General features: G+C 41.6%; 1 protein-coding gene across 2 annotated transcripts in view; it reads left to right on the forward strand.

Annotated features, from left to right (window-relative positions):
• The window catches only part of kif19 (kinesin family member 19), a 50,616-nt gene that overhangs the window by 2,482 nt on the left and 24,559 nt on the right, over window positions 1-23,575 (forward strand). For both annotated transcript variants that reach the window (XM_078279246.1, XM_078279247.1), the window contains exon 2: window positions 610-690. In XM_078279246.1, coding sequence (XP_078135372.1) covers window positions 610-690 — 81 coding nt within the window. The remainder of the gene's footprint in view (window positions 1-609; window positions 691-23,575) is intronic.

The raw sequence follows: 23,575 nt of genomic DNA on the forward strand, positions 1-23,575 counted from the left end.
AACAGCAGAATTGTTCGCAGGTGTGTTCTTAGAATGATGAATCCCAATGTCTTCGTAATTTTAACGGAATTAGAACGGATGAAAACGGTAGGTATAACTAGCCTACTTATTTTGGGCAAACATGTCAGCTCTCAATTGTGCGTAAGAGTGCTCTTGAGTGTGCGTAGATTCTGTTCTTACCTAAGAACAAATCCCAAATAAGAAAACATTGGTGAATGCCAGAATCTTCGTGAAAACTGTGTGGGGTTTAAGAACAAATTTGTTCTTAAGTACGATTGGTGAATGAGGCCCAATGTTCCTCTTTAGGAAAACAGATGAATTCACACATGCTGCAACTGAAAAATAAACCCACATTTTCTCCTGTACTCAGAAAAGGTCTGGCAAGTACTCTCAACAGATGTACATTCAATGACAACTAAGCAACAACTGAATGAATACTCCAGACACATCATTTTTAAATGGAAATTCGTTGATTGTGGAGCTAAAGTACTCTTGTGTGCTGCCAATGTCGTTCCTACCAAACCAGGCAGAGTTCTATTCATTTTCTAACCTATAATTTCAGTGAAATGAATATCTTTGTGTTAATAAAATTTACTCCGTGTGCTACAGGTTGCCTTGAGGATCCGACCCCTCAGCGATGCTGAGCAAGAGGAGGCGGCTACGATCGTGGCACACAGAGTGGACGACCAGGTGAGATGGCTGTCTTTTATTCTACTGCTGTGTGTGTGTGTGTGTGTGTGTGTGTGTGTGTGTGTGTGTGTGTGTGTGCGTGTGTGCGTGTGTGTGTGTGTGTGTGTGTGTGTGTGTGTGTGTGTGTGTGTGTGTGTGTCAGTCAGTAACCTGTCTACCTCTGTGTGCATACAGTATGCATGCACTTGTGTGAGTGATGGGGTCAGAGTGCGTGCTTGTGTGGAAGGTGGAGGTGGAGGTCTGTTGTCTCTGTTTCAGAACCTTCTTCCTGCCTGTCATGAGGCTGCACAGATGAGGTATCTGCAGGGACCTTGTTAACGCCCACAGCTCTTTTTAAAAGCAAATGAGTTGTAAAGCTCAAATGTCACATGTTGTTTGTAAATGAATGCTGGATGACTCAGACCTGTAGCAAAGAGAGTGACTTTTCTAACGACTGATAGAAAGCCTCAAATTCTTTCATTAGCAGACGGCTGAAAGCTTCGCCATAGTGAATGCCTGGGGTTTAATTAGACATCAACCAATGTAGAGCTGTGTAATGCTTCTTACATAAAACATTCGTGCTGATGGTAGTTCAGTCTCCTAGTGTGTCTGTCTAACAAAAGGTTACAACCAGGGCAGCAAGTAGTAATTAGTAATTAGCAAGTAGTCAATTGATTGAAGGAGTAGTGCATCAATTTAGCACTGATCTTCCATAACACTGTCAGACTCCCCATGGACAGTAAACAAAAGAATGAAGAAGAAAATAGATGCAACAGTTCCATCAGAGATTCAGGCGTGTTATGCTAGTCGTGGCTAATGTCGCCTCAAGTGGACATGAGGAGTGGCTACTTTGGATTCGGCAAACCATTTACTCAGTTGTTTATGTATACACATGCTCACTGAAATGTTCCACGAAGATGAGAGTAAAGTTTTTGCATTAAACTATTTATTAAACCACTCAAAACAGTGCAGAGAAAACTTACGGATCTGTCGCACGTCTCACAGAAAACACGGCTCTCACTCAAAAGTCGAGGTAACAACAACAACAACAACAACAAAAACAGAGATCTGCACCCCCACCAACCACCAGCATGCACACTGACCATGCATTCACCATACATTCCCCTGACTGGCAGAGAGATGGGGGATGACAGACTGTCTCCGCTAATCCAACTGCCAACTGTACAAAATCAATTTGAAAGATATGTATGCACGGTGCGTACAGGATTATGGCTGCCGGCGCCACTGATGAAAACAACATTATGCCTGACTCTTTTCACTCTATTCCCAACAGTCTTGTTTTGATTTTCCCCCCTACTCAATATGAGATAGCTTTCTAATTTATTTGGCAGGTAAACTGCTTTGAATGGAGCCATTATGCTAATTGTATTTCCCATTGGAGTGAACCATGACAGGAATATTTCTGAATGAACAGAATGTGGATTGGCTATCAGCTAACAGCAGAGGGCTAGTCTTACACATATCATACGTTACACTAGACGCATAGATTTTGGATCTATCTATTCTAGCAATGAAAAAAATTACCTGAACTTAAAAATGAACCTGTTCTAAGAGCACAACCACTGTGCACAGTATGTTATGAGGTTGTTACCGTGTCACCAATTGACGACACACGAGCTCCATGAGGACCATGTTTACCAGCAACCCTCACTGTTGAACCGGTCCCTCTTGGAGACCATTTAGCAGTACCAACGGTGAGTGTGTGATGATGATGAAGGGAGTGCAAATGATAATGAGCATAGTGGCTGAGAAGCTGCTGAGGTGTTTCCTCGTTCAGTCAGCTGATTGAGGCAGTAGCAGGCATACAGAATAGCTGAACTGCTGACATAGCGGTTCAGATTTCCCTTTAGTGTAACAGTGCTGGAGGAAAACATTATGCAAGTGTGTGATTAGTTGGTTATCAGGTTAACAGGTTATCCATGGCGCTGAGACCTGACTTGTTTGTTTGTCTTCTCAGAAGTAATTCAATTACAAGTCTTAGGACAACATCAGCACTTGTGTCTGTCATTAAAATAGACTTGAACACAGAGGATTAGAGCATACCAGTAGGAAGGTAGATATAGTGCTGACTCAGCCACCATAATAAGGCTTTGTTATTGTCTCCGGCTCAATCAAACCAGAGCTAGAAAATATTTTTATTTGAGTCTTCATGTTGACTTTACATGTATTGTGTTGATTTGTATACCTGAATAGCATATTTCATACTGTATTATGTCTGAGGAGAGAATTCCAAACTGACAGGTATGCTGTAGGGTCTCTATGGGGTTATATCTGGTCCACTCAGGTTATTGAGACAATCGGGTTGTGGGAATCTGCTGTTTACTTATGTCTTGAAAAAAGGTTTACCTTGGCTGCTCTGGCTGACATGAATGAAGGAGATATAGTGAAGTAGGTAACAACACTGGGATGTTGTGAGATTATATACCACAGAATGGCTCAATCTGATTACCTATAACTGTCATCCCTGCCCAACTCACAAGTAGATATATGCAGATATGTACTGTACCTACAAAGAACTCCAATCCCTTCCACACGCACAAAGATTACTTTGTTTGTGAGACAGGCAGACAAGCGATAGCCATATGGCCTACACATAGTGCTCAGACAGATTAGCAGGGTGCCGGTGGCTGACGTGGCCGACTGGGTGGGAGTACCCAGATCTGGCCTTCCTGGAAGAAAACAGACAACTTGAAGTTGAGCTAAGTCTGTGGAGATGAGCTCATTGGATGGGTTTTAGCTCAGGTTAAGCCGTCCGCCACCTGCTCTTTTTCTTTCTCTCTGGCTTTACTCAGCCTCAGGGGATCGCTGCTTTTAATGGACTACCTGTTGCGCTCAATGGGCTTTTCTTGTCCTTGAGTGAGAAGTACACAGGTCAGAGGTATAGTGAGGTGGATTTATGAATGAGATATTAAACGCCTCAGGTTAAACTATTTGTTTTCAGTCAAAATAGTAATACTGAGACGTAACTAGCATAGGAAAGTAGCTTTTGTCCCAAGGTATACAGGTAGGCTATCAGGGTTTCACGCAGCACTTTGCAGTTTAGGCGGCCCGCCTTAACAACACACGCATGCCGTCTTAACTGAGTCTTAAAAAAAATATAAATATATATAACTGCAAGTTGCATCAACACAGTCTGTAGGAAACAAGGTAACGGCGAGTTGTAACGATACCACCAATCACAACGGAAAGAGCATTTGCTGGCGGTGAGTGTAACTGTCATTTATTAACATTTAAAGGGATAAATCGCCATTTCACCGTCGCGTGTGCGTCAGAGTTTGTCAACAAATGTGTGGCAGCTGGGGCATGCCCGGGCAGAGACGGGGTGAGTGGACTTACCGGAGCGTTGGCATACGGTGGGCAGAGAGCATTTATATGTTTCTCTGTCCTATTCTTCACATCAGTGAGGCTTTCTTCTCTTGTTTCAACGAAGTGAATACATGACGAAGTGACTGGAAATATCCATCACCTCTCGCGCATAGATTCTCATTGTCAACAGCTGTGTCTTTGAGACACAGCTGTTGTCTGTTTTTTTTTTAATCACTACACAATCCACAGTTCACAATACACAGTTAGTTAGCGTAGTTAACACTACACACAGTGAAATTACGTGTCCTGTTTTTATTTCACGCATACTATCTGCTGGAGTGTGTGAAGCTATGGGCTGAGCTCTGTTATCTCAGAGCAGTTTGTTTTGGAGAAGAGTTGTCAGGCAAAGTGGAAGAGTGTGTGTCACGGAGGATAATGGGAGCAATGCCAGTAAAATTGTTATAGCACTTTTTTTTTAAATAGTTTAATGAGCTTGAAATTGCACATTGCAACTGTTATTTTGAAAAGCTGGTTATTTATTAATTATTTATTATTATTTAAATGTAATATTTAGTGTAGTGTGTAGTACAGACCCCCCACCCCCCCGGTCAGATGGCAAACCTACCACCTTAACTAACACATTTTCTGCGGGAAACCCTGGCTATGCTATATATCTACAGCAAAGCATGATTCTAGTGGAATTTTATCTTGGAAACTGATGTAGGACGAGTAAACGTGATATCAATAGAAGGAAACTTGAAAAAATATTTTTGATGAGTGTAATGTAAGTACACCTTCATGAGGGTAGGAGACAAAGTGTTCTGGCTGGCTTGGGAAAAATTATGAAACCGGCCCAAAACTAGTGTTGTCTGGGACACTATAGACAGTGAAAACTACAAAAACCACCCATGGAGACCAGATACTGTTTCGAAATGGACATCACAAAAAGTTACAGTTTCATTGTATGTTGTTAACGTTTTTAACGGTCAAAAGAAGATAAGAAATGTCTAGAAACCGAGAATAAGGAACGTTGTGAGGTTGGAGTTTTGATAATTAAGGTAGTTTGTTTTGGTTTCTGCTTGTAGCTGTATTTTAATCAGGAGACACTTCATTTAAGAGTGAAATAAGTGAAAAGTCAAACCCAAAGCGCGACAGCGGCAAGGCAAACGTATATTGCAACGTGTGAGCTGCAAGGTCTGTAGTAAATTGAAAATGCAAACTTCCCATTTACATTAATTTCATACATCCATTCTAAAATAATGTGACTCTGACAAAAAAAATCTAAGCTATTGCCACTGTAATAAAAACCTGTCTCAAGCAGGTTTTAAGTCTTTCAATTTTTTTTTCTTTGTGGATTTCGGAAATAAACCGAAGTTGTGTCCCTCAAAATATTTAAACCCATCGATATGGCCCTTTAAAACCAGACTTGACCTGAATTACTGTTATGAAAAAACTCACAAAATATAATTATCACAAAGCTCAGGGAATTAGTACAGTGTCACATTTTGTCGTCAGTTAAAATTAAGAATTAGAATTAAGTTGTTGTTACTGAGAGAAGGCTAACCGTGGCCGAACAGTGTTTTCCGTCCCACATTGGACTAAAGGACCCAGAGATGTGATGTCATCTCTCCTTAAGAGGCTAACAGGGAAGCTATGCTTATCCCCCAAGGGATAAAGATGGTCGCTTCACCTCGTGAAAGAGCCACCCGAGAGGATCATTTTATATCACTACCGATTTGACACTACTTACAAAAGACAGTTTGACACTTGATAGAGATTTAGAGCATACATTAGATAGGACAACTGATCAAAATGAGCTATACACTACAGAATACACTTAATTCCTTTAAGCATATTTTTGAGCTTTAGTACATTTACACAGATCAGGTTCCTTATTCCAAAACGTGTTTTTAAAAGCTTGCCAGTGGTGATAAAGTCAGTGCAGTAATCAAGTTTGTAAATGTATGTTCATAGACATGTAGATCTAAATGTCTTGCTCGTAGGAATAAGTGTTAGCCCTTGAACTTGGTAAGCATGTTTTCGGCAGGGCTGGCCTGTCAGTAGCACACAGTGGGGAATGCTTTATGGTGAGGCCTTGTCTCCATGGAGACACATAGACAAGGTCAGGGCCATTGTTTTTTTTGTTCCTGTTCCTCAGTAGTACACTCCTACATATGGAAGAATTAGGAAAAACAACAGGGAACAAATTTATATCTATTGGAACAATGCATCGTTTTTGTTTTTTTTCATGTCCGCAGATGAATTGGCTGTAATAAATATGTTCTGAGAAGGAACATTTGTACGCCTCGATTGTTGGCAGACTTCTCAGTGCAATTTGGTGTGGACTGTAAGTGTAGTAGCAATAGATATCACACAAGGTATTGATGGTGGCATTTCATGGTCATCTCCTTAGAGTGAGAATTCTGTTGTGTACAGATAATGGAGGACTTGAATAGCCCTTTGTTATAACAGAGACTTAAAAAAAAGACTTTCCTACCATGTAGTCATTCATGTGTTTATCTGAAGAAAAAAGACAGGTGGTTCATTCTGATCTCAGAGAGAGAATGTCAGCCAAACAAAAATACCATTTTGCCTCTCGGTTCCTTTGTAAAGATGAGTCCTTTAAAAACATTAAGCAGCATTCAGCCTGGTCCAAGTACAAGTCTACTTGATTACAGTACGCTATGAATTGGCACATTTTCTGCGTACAAAGCACCTCACCTCAAGTGCTCAGTAGAGTTTCCGCCACCCTCTACACAGGTCTGTCAGTAAAAGGAGGCAGCACTGTAGTTAGCCTGATTCAGCAAAACCAGCTCCCCCTGGAAAACAAACTACTTTGAATGAGAAAGGCGTTGTACTCCAAACAAAATCTCATTTGCTGCTGTTGAATACAGAACTCAGTATGTTACATTTTTGACCAATTCCAGGCAGCAGTGTACTAAAGGGCAGTGGACAATGCTGTTTAAAAGACTTGTGAAAAGCCAGGCTGTAGGATTGGTTTGAATCCAAAATGCATCTGTTTTCTGTTTTTTTATAACACAGCAAATTTGATTTATTTTGGAGAAAGTCAAGTCAAGTCAACTTTATTGTCAATTCTGCAATATGTGCCAGACACACAGAGCATTTGAAAATAAGTTTCTCTCCAACCCACGGTGCAATAAGGACACGTACAACAAGTATAATATAAAAGATAACAAATATATACAAATAAAGATAAAAAAGATAAGTAATATGTACAAATAAGATAAAGAAAGATAAGTAATATATACAGTACAGTAATACATTCTAAATAGTGCAAATGTAAGGCAAAATCAAACAGTACAGAAAACTAAAGATGAAGATATTTGAAATGTGCAATATAAAGGAAGAGTTCCTGTCTTCTTTTATATAAAGTGGCCATTGCAGATCCTGATGGGGGGGTCAAAGTCCAGAGTTCTTAGGGGCAGAGGGGAGGGAGAGAGGGGAGGGTGTTGAGCTTCCTGAATGCCTGGGGAATGAAGCTTTTTGCCAGTCTGGTGGAACAGGATTGAATGCGACGGTACCATCTCCCAGTTGGCGAGTGGCTGAAGAGGCTGTGTGAGGGGTGGCTGAGGTCACCCACAATGCTGGTTGCTTTGCGGGTGAGGTGGGTTTGGTAAATGTCCAGGAGTGAGGGGAGTGGGACACCAATGATCTGCCCAGCAGCCTTCACTATGCGCTGCAGGGTCTTACAGTTGGAGGCAGTGCAGCTCCTGTACCACACAATGATGCAGCTGGACAGGATGCCCCTATAGAAGGAACACATGATGGGTGGGGGGGGGCTCTTGCTCTCTTTAGTTTATGGAGGAAATAGAGGCGCTGCTGGGATTTCTTGGCCAGTGATTCAGTGTTTTTTGTCCAGGAGAGGTCCTCACTGATGTGCACCCCCAGGAATTTGGTGCTGTTCACTTTCTCCGCAGCATCACCGTTAAAGGTCAGTGGGGGTTCCGGGGGTGGGACCTCTCCGGAAATCAATAACCACTTCCTTGGTCTTGTTAACGTTCAGGAAGAGGTTATTTCCGCTGCACCACATGGCCAGTCCTTCCTGTAGTAGGTTTCATCAGTGTTAGAGATGAGACCCACCACGGTTGTGTCTTCCACAAACTTCACAATGTGGTTGCTGCTGAAGGATGGAGCAAAGTCATGGGTCAGCAGCGTGAAGAGCAGGGGGCTGAGCACTCAACCATGGGGGGCCCTGTGCTCAGAATGGTGGTTCTTGATCTGTTGCTGCCGACCTGTACTGCCTGAGGCCTCTCACTAAGAAGTCCAGCAGCCAGTTAGTGCTGAGCCCCAGCTGGTCCAGTTTACATATCAGCTGCTGAGGGATGATGGTGTTGAATGCTGAACTAAAGTCTATGAACAGCATTCTGACATATGAGGTTTTGGTATCCAGGTGGGTGAGTGCTGGGTGAAGAGCAGAACTGATTGCATCCTCGCTGGATCTGTTACCTCGGTATGCAAACTGGTAGGGGTCCAGGATGGGGGGGGAGAGTGGATTTTATGTGAGCCATGACTATCCTTTCAAAGCACTTCATGATGATGGGGGTCAGTGCAACGAGGCGATAGTCATTGAAAGGGGATGGAGAGGGACCTGCAGCCTTGCAGGTCCAGACAAGCGTACAATTGGCCTGATGGTAAGGGAGAGTGAGCAATCACAAAGTCTCAAAATCTGCATAAATAAAAACCCAGTTCCCTTGTAGTCTTAATGTTTTTACACCTTTGGCTGATGGAAATGTTCTCTACAACACAGTCCATCACCATAATAGCCTAGTAAAAAATCTGGGGGAAAATGTGAAAAAGGGCACACTTTGTCCATGCAGAGGCTTTTTTACGAGGCAGAGTGTTTGAATAGCTTCACGGTTGAACAAGAGAGGGAAAGGAACTACAAATAGCCTTGTCCTTTTTAGCTGTGAAGATTTAACCTCCACACAGAGAAATAGAGCCAGGAACGAGACCTGAACCTAGAATGGCAACAGGGGGACAGCGGCGAGACATATAAATGAACAAGAAGCACAGAAGAGTTTATTTTGAGTCACACACAGAAGGTAGTCCTTTATACTGTTTTTGCAAAGCTAGATCAACATTAGCCTAGAAATCTAGACGCATCGCATAGCGGCAGCAAATGTAATTTGCAGCCAGGGTAAGTCTAGCAACTCTTCGTTGGCTTGCGAGCTGGAAAAACCAAACTCTAGTCAGGCCAATCACATCGTGTATAGAGTCGGTGGGCGGGCTTAACATAATGACAGAGTTGCGACGGTTCCCCGTGAATTCCCTGCTACTTGAAAACAAAGAAAAGGGCTGTCTTTCGAATTGGCTTTGGCCGCGACTCTGGAAGACTTGGAGTTAAGCTTTTCTTTGAGAAAAGAACAAAAAATAAACGGCACTGAAGTCATTCTTAAAAAAGGAAGATGTGTTCGGAGTTTTGCCGACCGGATACGGCAAAAGTTTAATCTATCAACTAGCGTTGCTCTGCTTGGTTGTAGCGCTATCCTATTGCATGCAGAGGGAATTTGAAAGTTTGACCGTTTATCCCGCCCCTCAGATTGAGCCCTGTCAATGGTGAGTTCCCAGACCCAACATCTTGATGTGGGTCTGGCTTGTCAGGCTAGGTTAAAGGAGAACTCCGGGCAATTTTTACGTTAATCTTGATCGATATAAGTATGTGAGTGCTGTCGAAAAAAAACGAGCCGAATCGGTGCTAGCAATATGGAGCTGCTGCAGCTAATGCCGAGAGCTCCCACTTAGCTAAAACGGCAGTTTTGGTGGCATATCATAAAGAGTGCTTTTGTGCCTCTTTAACAGACACAAAATGCAATTAAAATGTCTTTGCAACATGAACAGGGCCCTTATATGACAACAAGATGCGTTTTCAACTCAGACATTGTTTAAATTCACCTACCCTGTTTGTTAGCTGCTAGCTGCCGTCTGGGATGAGTGAGTGTGTTCAGCCAGGCTTCGTTAATAATCATCACGCAGTAGTTCTGTGTGTATTTGTAGCATGTATATCCATTTTGTGTGCGATCCATCTGGCATTGGTGAATAATAGTCTCTGCAGTGGCGAACTGTGTGTTAGTTGCCTTTGCCAGGCTAGCAGGCCAGACCGGCATCCTTCTACTTCCTCCCCGCCTTCCCCGCCTGCCGCGGCCAACAACAATCCACGGGCGCCCGCTGGTCTGGTGGATGTCCTCCAGAGGACAGTTCATACTTTCGCGGCAACATTTTTGCGGTGAAAAAAGTTTATTTCCCCCTCAAAAATAGGTGATTGAGCACTGTAGTGGTTATGATCATATCAATGACTATGTAACTACATGGAAACGGGCCAAATGATGCCTGTTTCTTGTACAGTAATAGCGTTACTGAAGGCACACACTCTACACACTACGCTCCGATCTGCACACTGCTGTTTACCTTTTCCTGCTACAACTGAATTCCCGCGGGACTTCAGCCAGCCTCCTGTAACACTGTTACTTTACAAGAAACAGGCATCATGTGGCCCGTTTCCATGTAGTTACATAGTCACTGATATGATCATAACCACTACAGTGCTGAATTACCTATTTTTGAGGAGGAAATAAACTTTTTTTGCCACAAACATTTCGCCGCGAAAGCATGAACTGTCCTCTGGAGGACATCCACCAGACCAGCAGGCGTCCGTGGATTGTTGTCGGCTGAGGCAGGCGGGGAAGGCGGGGAGGAAGTAGAAGGATGCCGGTCTGGCCTGCTAGCCTGGCTAAGGCAACTAACACACAGTTCGCCACTGCAGAGACTATTATTCACCAACGCCAGATGGATCGCACACAAAATGGATATATATGCTACAAATACACACAGAACTACTGCGTGATGATTATTAACGAAGCCTGGCTGAACACACTCACTCATCCCAGACGGCAGCTAGCAGCTAACAAACAGGGTAGGTGAATTTAAACAATGTCTGAGTTGAAAACGCATCTTGTTGTCATATAAGGGCCCTGTTCATGTTGCACAGACATTTTAATTGCATTTTGTGTCTGTTAAAGAGGCACAAAGGCACTCTTTATGATATGCCACCAAAACTGCCGTTTTAGCTAAGTGGGAGCTCTTATCTCTAATCTTGATCTCTTATAGCGATCAAGATTAACGTAAAAATTGCCCGGAGTTCTCCTTTAACATTTCAACACAATTAGACTGTCTGAGACCGGAAAGAGCATAATTTCTCTTGACTTCACTTCTACTTCTCTGCTTCCGCGCTACACTCTCTCTGATTCTCCTGATCGCTGCAGGGCCTTGAGTGTCTTGTACAACGAGGGCTATTGTGTGTGCGTCTGTGCATGTTTGTGTGAGTTGTATGTGATCCGGGGCCTGTCTGCTCTTCCACTTCTAATCTCATTGAGTGGGCAGGGCGTGGTGGCTCACATCAAGCGGCCTCTGAAGGAGACTAGATGCTGGAGTGGCCTCTGCTATGGGTTCTTCTGAACAGCTTTTAGTACTAAAATACACACACTTATTGCCGCCAAGTAACCCCTCTGGGAGCACAGCTAGGCTTTTGCTGTAGTTCATTATACAATTCAGCTGTTACATAATCATCATCACCATCATTTTATCTATTTAAAACCTGGGAAAACAGGATTACGGAATACATTATAATAAAGGATATGATATAGCAGGTGTGAATTGTGTCCTTGAGCGTTTTATGGGTCCTTCTGCCATCCACTGGGGGTTGATGAAAAGGAAGGAACTACCCAAAGTGCTTTTACCGTAACCTCATCCACTAATTATGTTACAGATTATGCCAGCACAACATCCTTTCTATTTTAGGGGAGAAACAAAACTGAGGGCACATTATTTGGTGCAGCTGGGAGGAGGCCTCGGGGAAGACCCAGGACTAGGTGGAGAGACTATATCTCCACACTGGCCTGGGAATGCCTTGGGATCCCCAGTCAGAGCTGGTTAATGTTTCTCGGGAAAGGGAAGTTTGGGGTCCCTTGCTGGAGCTGCTGCCCCCGCGATCCAACCCTGGATAAGCGAAAGATGGATCATTTGGTGCTGTGTATGTGTGTGCTCTGTTCTGTGTAACAGAATCAGGAGTACAATCTTCCTCTGCCTCCTTCCATGACCCCCTAATACCATTTTACACAAACAGGAAATACATGCCAGCCGCAGGGCCATAAATGTGCCATCTTTATTGGCCCTGGCCAGAAAGACAGGCAGCGATTGGTCAATTGTAACGTAGTGAATAGGTCGGAAGTTGATTCTCACAACAACCAGCATGCATATCATAGTCAAGTGTCTTCTCAAAATCTCCTGAAGACACAGACAAAGTATACTATGTGAGAGCTATAAAAAATACACACTAAGAATATGAAATGTAGAAAAGGAAGAGTTGTATGAAACTGAGTGTGGCGAGTGGGAAGAGCAACAGGTGGCAAATCAGGACAGAGGAAAGAGCTGGCACTGGAAGGGTGTTTACAAAGACAACACCCCCCATATGTCTTGGGTCCTAAGGAACCGGTGGGAGCAAGTTTCTAAGGGTGTTTTCTGTGTAATACCCCAGTCACAACAACTGTCTGGTAAGGCTCATCCATAAGGCTGCCTTTTCCAGAAAACGAAACGATGGAAATTTTTGAGCACAGTACTTTAGCAGAAGGTAGTGACTCAACTCTACCTAATCCACAATGGTGACAGATCAGAAACAGCTGAGTCATTTTTTAAAAACAGCCTTATTTTGTTATTTAGTTTTGAGGGCTGCATCCACAAATATCATATATGACAAAAGTGCCACCTCTGGTTTAAAACCAAGAACGTACAATTTTACAAACATGTTATAAAAGTGGGCTGAAGGGACTTAACTCTATTGTCCCCAATTATCTTGTAGTCAGTCGAAACAACAACAACAACAACAACAACACACTGTTACTTAAACCAAATGTACATTAACATAATAAGATACATAAAACATTATAAAGAAACGTGAAATCTAATGCTAAAACCTACCATACACGCTCACATCAAACAATATATACCAAATGTCAGAGTAACACAAAACCTAGAGGATATCCAGGTTCATCCACAGTATAGAGCACAGCTGAGTATGTGTACAGATGAGGCTTAGACCAGGTTTTTTTTATACTGGTTTGCAGGTACAATAGATCTATGTACATAATTGTTTTGTAGTAAGAGAAAATTATACATATGCACCCAAAATATTTTTCCAATGCTTTAATACGGTTTGTTTTGCTTTCTGAGCTGTCTCACCACCATCTGCATACTAAATGATATCAGCACGCTCTAAAATCAAGCAGATCTTTAAAGGACACTTAATGTTGGCACTCTGCATACACAAACCCTATTTTTCATCCACCCAACAATTTTGCTTTTTGGGTAATGAGCTTCACTGTCTCATGGGGATGCCAGCATTCGTGGCTATTCTTTTTATTCTGTTTTTCTTTACTCTAGTGCATGCAATCTTTCATCTTCAAAAAACAGAGTGCAGTGTGTTTTGTAAACCCTGTGGAAAGTTTATTGTGTGCTGTGGCCGCAGAAGACTTGAAGCTACTTGGAAACACTAATGGCTGCTTTTGTGTTTCACACAAATGACATCTCCCACTCTGTCATCTCTGATGGAAGCAAAATGGACTAAGATGCCTGGAAATAGCATGCTGTTTAGCAGTCTTAGCAGCACTTTTGTTAGTTTGCATGACATTTGTAACACACAGAACAAGGAAAATAAAGGATTTGGGGATTTTTGCACTTGTTGGAAATAAAAACATCAGGCACAATGACACTTAATATCTTTTATTATTTTATGTTGAGGTTGACATTAATGGCAATATTAGAACACCATGGACCCTCCACATCTTCACACTTAATTGAGATCCCAAGGGTTCAATGAATTGCTTTCGTGGATGACCAATTGCTGTATTGTTCCTTGTATCCTTTGTAACCATCTGTGCCTGTGCTATCCAATAACACATCTGTGCGACATGCCCTCACAACCGAAATGACGAAGGCAATGAGCAACGGAGAAAAAAGGACAGGTGGCAGAAATAAATAAATAAAGAAAGAAAGAAAGAAAGAAAGAAAAGCAATTCCTGTCATCCATTTCATGATCTTTCAAGATCTCTTGTTGCGATGTGTAAGTGGCTGGGAATCCTATTGCAAGTGTGTGCATCTGCAGGTGCACATATGAGTGTCCGAGTCTGAATTACAGCGACCCCCTTCTAACTGCACTGATCTGGCAGTCGTTTGCCACAGCCAGACGTCTTATGTAACCCCAAATGAAGAGCAGACCTTGCTATCAAGCACCCTGTATCAGGTACACTGCGAGCCAACACACACCTCCGATCATCTAGAGCCCCTGAAACAGGATATACAGTAGCATTGTTGGGGTGCAGAGAGGGCAGCTCTGAGGTTTTCTATCAGATAACCAGCCGCAATTGTGCCCGTTGGACTTTCCAAAGCTTCGGTTGCGTTTCTGAAAGAGCAGCTTGAAAGGTTGCCCCGTAAAGGTCACTGCCTAGACCTGATTGCTTTCTTTTTGTGATCTTTATCCTTTGCGGTATTCTTGACGCAGCACACAGATGTCATTACTTAACGACTCTGCGGTTATGTCATTAAATGCATGCAGAGAGCCCAGCTGTCCACACACACAGTGTAGCCAGTTGCCCGAGGATCGAGTTATCATTTTTAGTGTAACTCTAACTATTTTCAAAAGGATGTTTAATACTGTGAGAGGGTATTTTTGAAATAAATCCCACTCAACTGTCAATAACCACGTGTATTTTCATGCACTTCTAGATCCAATTTGAATACAAATCATACAGCCATGGTGGAGCCTTGAGGATGATCCCCAGTTTCATGCAAATTTACAAAGCTGAATTCGAAAACATGCTTCTATGGTAACAACAATGTCACATGGAGATGAGGGTTAAAATGGGGAAAACAAGATGCAAAGATTGGCATGCACTTTAGATATAACACACTGATATATGACACACAGATAAAAAGCCCCTCTTAATCTCTCCATTGCATGTGTGGTCCACCCTATGAGCGCGATAAATAATGTAACCTTGTGACCTTTGAAACCAAAGTAATAAAGAAAAGACATAAATGTAAGCAATACAACGTGACACCAGTGTGTACAGGTGGTATCGCTCTGATTCAGACCCTATCTGCTTGTTTTTGTTTAAAAGGAACATTTCCTTCTCCATCTACTGTCTTTCTCCTATGGTTTTCTTATTTATATTTGTATCTGGCTTCATTTGTAGCAGCTGTATTTATCTGCTTAAGTGACTATCTTCTTAATTACACACACTATTAAAGGTGCTCTATATGACATTCAGAGCATTAATATAGCAGCAAACAACTATTTGCTATGTAAAGATATAGTGGATTAATGGTGTCCTGAGCAGAGAATGAAGTCACACTTAGGGCTGGGACGGTATGGATTTTTTCTAGGGCTGTCAGCATTACCGCGTTAATCGCGATGCGATTAAGGGTCGAGCATAATGCGTTAATTTTTTTTAATCGTATTAATTGCATGCCACCATTTATTAATTTATTTTCACTTCACTCGGCTTTGCGTCGTGCCTAACAGGCTACTATTTTGCCGTACTTCCTCGTAACACATCCTGCTGCTGCAGGAATAGCAACGCGGATTTCGGTGCCTCATTCTGGTGCCACTGATATGCCTGCACTTCTCTCTGATGCTCTGAAACAGACGTTACAGGCAACAGAAACATCGCTGCTAGTTAACACTACGCTCAACAGCAGCTAACGTTAGCCTACCGCTAGCTAGTAGCTGGATTAAACACAGTTAAAATGCTGACAGCTAACGCTAAACGTTGTAAAGTGAAACTGTATTTCACTGTAGAGGATTCCGACACCGGGATGTAACAATCTGCAGCTGCTGTTGTCGGAAAAACACAGAATGTTCAATGAAACTGGTAATTTACAGCGTCGTGGTCCATTCAAAGTTGTTGTTAAATGCCCTTTTCCCATCTGGTGGTTGTTTTGTCATTCAACAGCTATTTACTAGTGAAATAAGTTATTGTTATAGTTATTACATTATTATTAAACATTTAATTTTGACGATATGGCCTTAGCAATAAACAAGCCATTCTTTAATGTCGCCACCTGTTTAATACCCTTCTTTTTTTTAACTTTCTTAAAAGTATCGGTTCAGGCACCGTTAAGGCACCGGTACCATTTTAAAAGTACCGCTTTAGCACCAGTATCCAAACCAAACAATACCCAGTCCTAATATTGACTCTACATTCAAATGTGTGACTAGATGAAATATATAATAAACAAATACAAATCATAAAATCAAGTTCATAAAGTCATTTTCTTTGCATTAATTTGATTCCCCATCAAGATACACTGGTAAGAATTGCTTTCCAGAGGTGAGAGCTGCATGCAGACACTCTCTATATGTCGTGTCGTATATAGCACCTTTAACAAGATATTTCTTCAGTTTCCCTCCAGTCTTACCTGCTGTCAATGAGACCGGATGGAAGCTTATTTGTGGTGACCATGGAGAATAAATACTTTACTGATACAATACAGGGAACCATTAATTTAGCTTCGAATCAAACTTTGTGTGTTGTTACAGTGTGAGTGACGGCCAGTGAACTGTAGGCCCTTTGAATAATTGAGATTTCCATTGCCTTTTTGTCATTTTATTAGTGAGCCGAGCCATCAGTTAGTTGTAATGAAACCAGTGCCTATAAAAGCGGTTGATGTCTACACGACTGCTGACTTTTGTTGGTCGTCTTGGCAGCATTTGCCACTTGGCACATAGTAGTGGAGCGAGTCAAGGAGAACCAACCAGGGCAGCATGGCTTGTGAAACAGTACCACATCCAGGCTTTGAATTATGGATCCGTGGTGGGAGCTAGCAGTGCTATAATCAGCAGGATGGCCAACCAAGTCAACCCTGCTGCTTTAATGACCAGAACAGCAGGTCCTGCTGATTAGAAATGCCATCAGCCATAAAAGGCGCTGGGCAAGGGTGCTCTATCGCACCCCACTGCTTTTTTATGGCATGAACTCCAAACTCCTCTAATTGGTTTCATGTCGCTGCATCAGCAAGCTGTTGTTTTGACTTTGGCTGATCCTTGTGAGGATATGAATATTTTAGGAGTTTCTTTTTTTCATAGCCACAGTGTGTAAATTCACACTCTGACCATTTGTTCTGTCAGCCTGTCAAGTTAAATTTAATCAAGCCCTACATCCAAATGAAAAGTGGCTGTAGCTTGTGATGTCCATTGTCACTGTGAAAACTGTTAAAAATGACACCACGTTTACAGAGGTTGTCGACCAGGAAATTGCTTTCCTTTTCACTTCATGTTGTTCTTCCGTCCCTCTTGCCCGCTTGTTTCAAAACTGACGTCTCCTTTAGTGGTGGCCATGAATTAGTCAGTGAAAAAGGGGTGATTGGTCCAAGTAGAAAGACCAACAAGACACAATTTAGACCCCAGTGGAAAATCTGACCTTGACATCATTCAACTGGACCGTAGTTGAGAGATTTCTTTGTCTACTGTTATTCGGAACTTTCATGGTCTTTGAAAGATCATCGTTAACAAGCTGAACTAGTGAACCAGTCACTGCTTTTCTGATAGAAGTGAAGAAGAAGATATTCAGTAGTAGCTGAAGGTCAGACAGAATTAACCACCATAATGGACATTTAGAAATCATGCTCTACTCACATATATCTTGTAGGGGTGGTACGGTTCACAAAATCCACGGTTCGGTTTGTATCACGGTTTTAGGGTCACGGTTTTCAGTTCTGTACGGTTCTTGTTATTTTTTCTTTTAATCTTTAACACTCCAGAAATATACTTCAGCATATGATATATAGCTAAAATTAGCATATTGAATGCATGTTGCACAATACATGCATACAGTGGCAGTTGTATCTTTTGTTTTATTTCCGCTGTCATCATAGGTAACATGAAATCCAAAATGTTCCCACACACCAGACTATATACGACGCTGGCGCATCCTCCAACTCCGGCAGCTTTCCTTATCTCTCCCACTTACCATTTCTGCATGTGACGTGACCTGCAGCACTCCACACTCCACCTGAGGAGCGGTCGGCTCGGCGCCTCTCAAAATCTGACAAATCTTTTAAACTGACCTTTGTTGATCAAAAAAGCAGACAGATTCAGCAACTGTATGGCCTATTTCTTGCTTAAAATGTTTTCAGAAACTATTTTCGTAAAATACCAGATCGTATTCAGAACGAGACGGCATTAGAGTCTGTTTTGAAATTCGAGAGCAGCAAGAACCACGTGACGCGTTCGTCGGATGTTTTTTCATGAACCTTACCACCCCTAATATCTTGTAGTATTAGTAATATTATAATTAGGGCTGTCAATCGATGAAAATGTAATCTAATTAATTACATACTCTGTGATTAATTAATCAAAATTAATCACATACATAATTAACGGTGCCTGAACTGATACTTTTTAAGAAAGTAAAAAAAGAAAAGAAAAAAAGCGGTGTTTGTGTTGCCTGTATCATCTGTTTCAGAGCATCAGAGAGAAGGGCAGACATATCAGTGGCACCAGATTTCGGTAGCCAGGGTTGGCAGGAAGAAGATTGTTGTTTGTGTATTTGTGAAGTAAATGTTCCAATTAATGATCCAGGCAGTACATTCTCGTCTCCCTCCTTCATTTTACAGTCGAATGGTGGCTAGAATGGCTCCGGACAGCCCTAATTATAATATTAATAATATTAATAATTAAGCGAAATAATTGTCTGCCTGGACTGGCTTTCAACATCAAAAGGTTAGACTATTAATATGAGGTTATAGAAACGGATTCATAGTCAAAAAGACAAATATATAGCTAATACATGTGCTCTTATGCCTTGGTCTTCATATTAGATTCACAGCCTAATGTCCCAGAAATTAATTATCATTGCCATAGTAACAGCTTGCCCACTTTGTTCATTAACAGCGACACTAGAACATTTCTATTAATCTTATCAGGTTCTGTGTGTTTGCTGTATTGTGCCAGTGTTTATAGAGTGGTTGCTGTGCAGCTGTCCACTGACTCACAGTTGGATTCATGATTAAGGTACAGCAATTAAAAGGGAAGAATCAGCCAGCTTTTCTAAGGCTGATTCTGCCGATTCCAAGTGCCTGATGACTAACTAATCTACCAATAATTTTTTTGATTAATAGTTTGGTCTGTAAAGTTTTCATTGAAAACTTTATATCATGTCTTGTCTGATCAACAGTTCAAAACCAAAGATATTGAATTAACAAACAAAAGTAAATATTCCAGTCAATTTCAAAAAAATTGCGAAACAAAATAGTTGCCGATAAACCTTCTGTAGATCTCTCTGTAATCGACTAATTGTTGCAGCTTAAATAAAGAACTGTTGCACTCCGGATGATAAAAATTTTCTGTTTAGTTTCTGAAGATGTTGAAATATTGTCTCAACATTGTTAAACCATCAAACTTTTCGTCAGTGCTGCATACACATAGATCATGAGAGTAACTGCCTAAATGTTTTTAGTGTAAAAAATACAACAGACCTCCCCTGCACACACCCAAGCACACTGCTTGTGTGCCAAGCCTCAGCTCTTGTGGTCAGTCATGCCTTTTGCCACATTGCTTGCACAGACTTGCTTGTTGCAGAGGTCATGAAATGCTGCTTTCTCAGTTGCTATGTGTGCATGAGTACACGTTTCCATACAACTGTGAGAGAAAGAAAGAGGACGTGTTGGAGATTTAATGGTTTCCATGTTTCCAAATGCTCCTTAACCTGTTCTGTACACTAAACATCAAAACTAAACAGCTAAGACTGACCCGTACTTCACCCCGGACTCTTTGTTTATCAGAAGCCTCTTAATTTAACTCAGAGGCCAGTCCACTGTGAAAGACACCTATGTTGGAAAAGTCTGATCCCAGGAAGGTTACCCGGAGTCCATTATTGGCATCAAAATCCAGTCTTATGTTGCCACACAGTGTACTGTCATTAGAGCCAGCATCTTATAGTCTTATCAGAAGACTTATTAGTGGTATAGAATCTGTCCAAGCAGCAGCTGCTATGTGTGGAGCTGTGGAAGATACTGTTACCCAAGAAACACAGATGACAGATGGGACTAGAGGTGTTATCAACACCCTTGGCCTTTAATGATTTTCCCAAGTGCATGCACACAGACAAAACTGTGCATGGATGAGCACACTATTTGATCCCTACTATACATGCAATTATGTAAGAGTGTTGTTGCATGCTCATCAGCTTTCTCAAGGAACATAATTACACACGCACACACTATGCGTATAGCAACATGCATATGTGCACACTTAGCCGGCTAAGTTTACAAATGCACTTTTTTTCCACACTTAACTGCCATTTTTTAATATCACAAAACTGTGCTCTACACACAGTGGTACACATTTGAAAACACCATTTTAAGTGAATGAGGATACTGAAGCTTTTCCAAAAACGATACCCGTTCTCACTCCGAACTCGTAAAATATGGACGCTTGGGCAGTGGTTGTCAGCGTCAGTGCAAAAAGCACCCTTCAGCGTGTGTGTAGAACGCACCGGGCAGAGCAGCAGCTACGCGGCGCTTGAAGATGACGTAGTATTAAGAGCGTAGCGAGTAATATGAAAGCCAAAACTTCCGCATAGGGAGGCTGGTTGGGGTGGTAGGTCAAACAACACAGGACTTTCACCCCGGAGACTGGGCTTCGTGTCCCGCGTGTCACTTTTCCTAAACTGTCACTTTCTTCTTTTCCTAAACCCAACTGTGACTTTCTTCTTTTCCTAAACCCAACTGTCGCTTTCTTCTTTTCCTAAACCCAACTGTCCCGTTCTTCTTTTCCTAAATCCAACTGTCCCGTTCTTGTCCCGCTGTCACGGAAACGTGCCTTTTATAAGCCCACCCACGATCTTTTCCTTAACCTAACTGCGTCAAAAGTGACGCCAATAGTCCCGACCAAGTGTGTTTAGATAAAGCATGTTTAGATATGACGCTAAAGGAGACTTGTAGCGTCAATAACAACGCCAAAAGCACCTGACCAAGCGTCCGTATTTTACGCGATGGGAGTGCAAATGTGTTGAAAAAACGACGATGCATGTTGTCAGACACGTTTGGATGTTGTGTAGAAGCTCTGCTGTGCAGGAGTTGTCATGGATCTGTATTTATGTTTATGTTGACTGTTGATGACTTTATCAGGAATTATTCAGGAATTACTGTTTGCCTTGGTAAAGAGGTACTGTATGAGCTGTAATCACATTGCTACTTTATACTCAGTCTGACAAAAGAAACTCAGAATTAAGATGAAAACAGCTTAATTGTGTCTTCTGCTACATTAAAACATAATATAAGACATCACATAGAGTGGGAGGCGATAGAATCAGAGGTGTACTGTAAACTGTAGACCAGCTACTGATTACCAGATGATGGTTGTAATTCTTAACTTTGTTGTTTGCCAGCTGTGTTTGTGACAATTTACAGTCATATCAACGTTTTAGGAGATGATAGCTAATGCTCTTGCTGATTTAAAAATGCGGTATTTATTGTGCATTTGGTCAAAATGTATTTAAGATGTACACAGCCCAATTCCAATAAAGTTTAAAAAAAAATGATATATATATATAGTTCTTGATGCTGCACTGTCATATGGCTCTTTGTAGTATTACCTATTTAAAGCTTATGTACTTGCACTTACTACTTGTTGTCTGGAGTTTGCACCTTTGAGGTTGGACACACTTAATTGTAAGTCACTTTGGATAAAAGCATGTAATGTAATGTAATGTAATTGTGCAAAACGTAAATAAAAACAGAATACAATGATTTGCAAATCCTTTTCAACCTATTTTCAATTGAATATACCACAAAGACAAGATATTTAATGTTCAAACTGTTAAAATGTATTGTTTTTTTGCACAAATTCACTCATTTTGGATTTGATGCCTGCAACATGTTCCAAAAAAGCTGGGACAGGGGCATGTTTACCACTGTGTTACATTACCTTTCCTTTTAACAACACTCAATAAGCATTTGGGAACTGAGGACACTAATTGTTGAAGCGTTATAGGTGGAATTCTTTCCCATTCTTGCTTGATGTACGACTTCAGTTGCTCAACAATCCGGGGACTCTGTTGTCAAATTTTGCGCTTCAAAATGCGCCACACATTTTCAATGGGTCTGGACTGCAGGTAGGCCAGTCTGGTACCCACACTCTTTTACTACGAAGCCACACTGTTGTAACACGTGCAGAATGTGGCTTGGCATTGTCTTGCTGAAATTAGCAGGGATGTCCCTGAAAAAGACGTTGCTTGGATGGCAGCATATGTTGCTCTAAAACCTGTATGTACCTTTCAGCATTAATGGTGCCTTCACATATGTGCAAGTTACCCATGCTACGGGCACTACCACACCCCCATACCATCACAGGTGATGGCTTTTGACCTTTAAGATGATAACAATCTGGATTGTCCTTTTCCTCTTTGGCCCGGAGGACATGACGTCCATGATTTCCAAAAACAATTTAAAATGTGGACTCGTCAGCCTTTTCCACTTTGCGTTAGTCCATCTCAGATGAGCTCAGATAAAAGCACTGCCGCCTGAGGGATCGAAGGTCACGGGCATTCAATGATGGTTTTCGGCCTTGTCGCTTACGTGCAGAGATTTCTTCAGATTCTCTGAATCTTTTGATGATATTATGGACTGTAGATGATGAAATCCCTAAATTCCTTGCAATTGTACGTTGAGAAACGTTTTTCTTAAACTGTTGGACTATTTGCTCACGCAGTTGTTCACAAAGTGGTGAACCTCGCCCCATCCTTGCTTGTGAACGACTGAGCCTTATGGGGATGCTCCTTTTATACCCAATCATGACACTCACCAGTTTCCAATTAACCTGTTCACCTGTGGAATGTTACAGATTAGGTGTTTTTTGAGCATTCCTCAACTTTCCCAATCTTTTGTTGCCCCTGTCCCAACTTTTTTGGAACGTGTTGCAGGCATCATATTCAAAATGAGTGAGTATTTGCAAAAAAACAATACAGTTTATCAGTTTGAACATTAAATATCTTGCCTTTGTAGTGTATTCAATTGAATATAGGTTGAAAAGGAATTGCAAATAATTGTATAGTTGTACTGTTTTTATTTACGTTTTACACAATGTCCCAACTTCATTGGAATTGGGGTTTGTATTAAAATCAGTGTGCTGTGGTTATTGTGAATGATGTTATACATTTAAAACTAGAATCTGATAGAATAGCCTATAATATTATATATAAAAAAGCCTAAGCTCTCTCCCTCTGAGCATCTGTACTTTGTGCAATCACACATCTGACAGTGGGCTCCTGCAGCACATGCTGGGAAGTCAAATTTTGGGAGCACAATGACTAATAAGGCTGAAAGACACATACAAACTAGGACTACAGAATACTGTACCAGCCCTTATCCTAATGTGGACACATTTTTAGATGAATTGAATCCACCTTAATGTGAACATGGTCCTAGTGCTGCATGCTCCATCCTGCAGCAACTCAAAAGACTTGGACTCATCACTGTGTCTCTTTTTGACAATCTAATTTTACTAAAC

This window comes from Sander vitreus, chromosome 21 (genome assembly GCF_031162955.1).
Source record: "Sander vitreus isolate 19-12246 chromosome 21, sanVit1, whole genome shotgun sequence".
Classification (NCBI taxonomy): domain Eukaryota; kingdom Metazoa; phylum Chordata; class Actinopteri; order Perciformes; family Percidae; genus Sander; species Sander vitreus.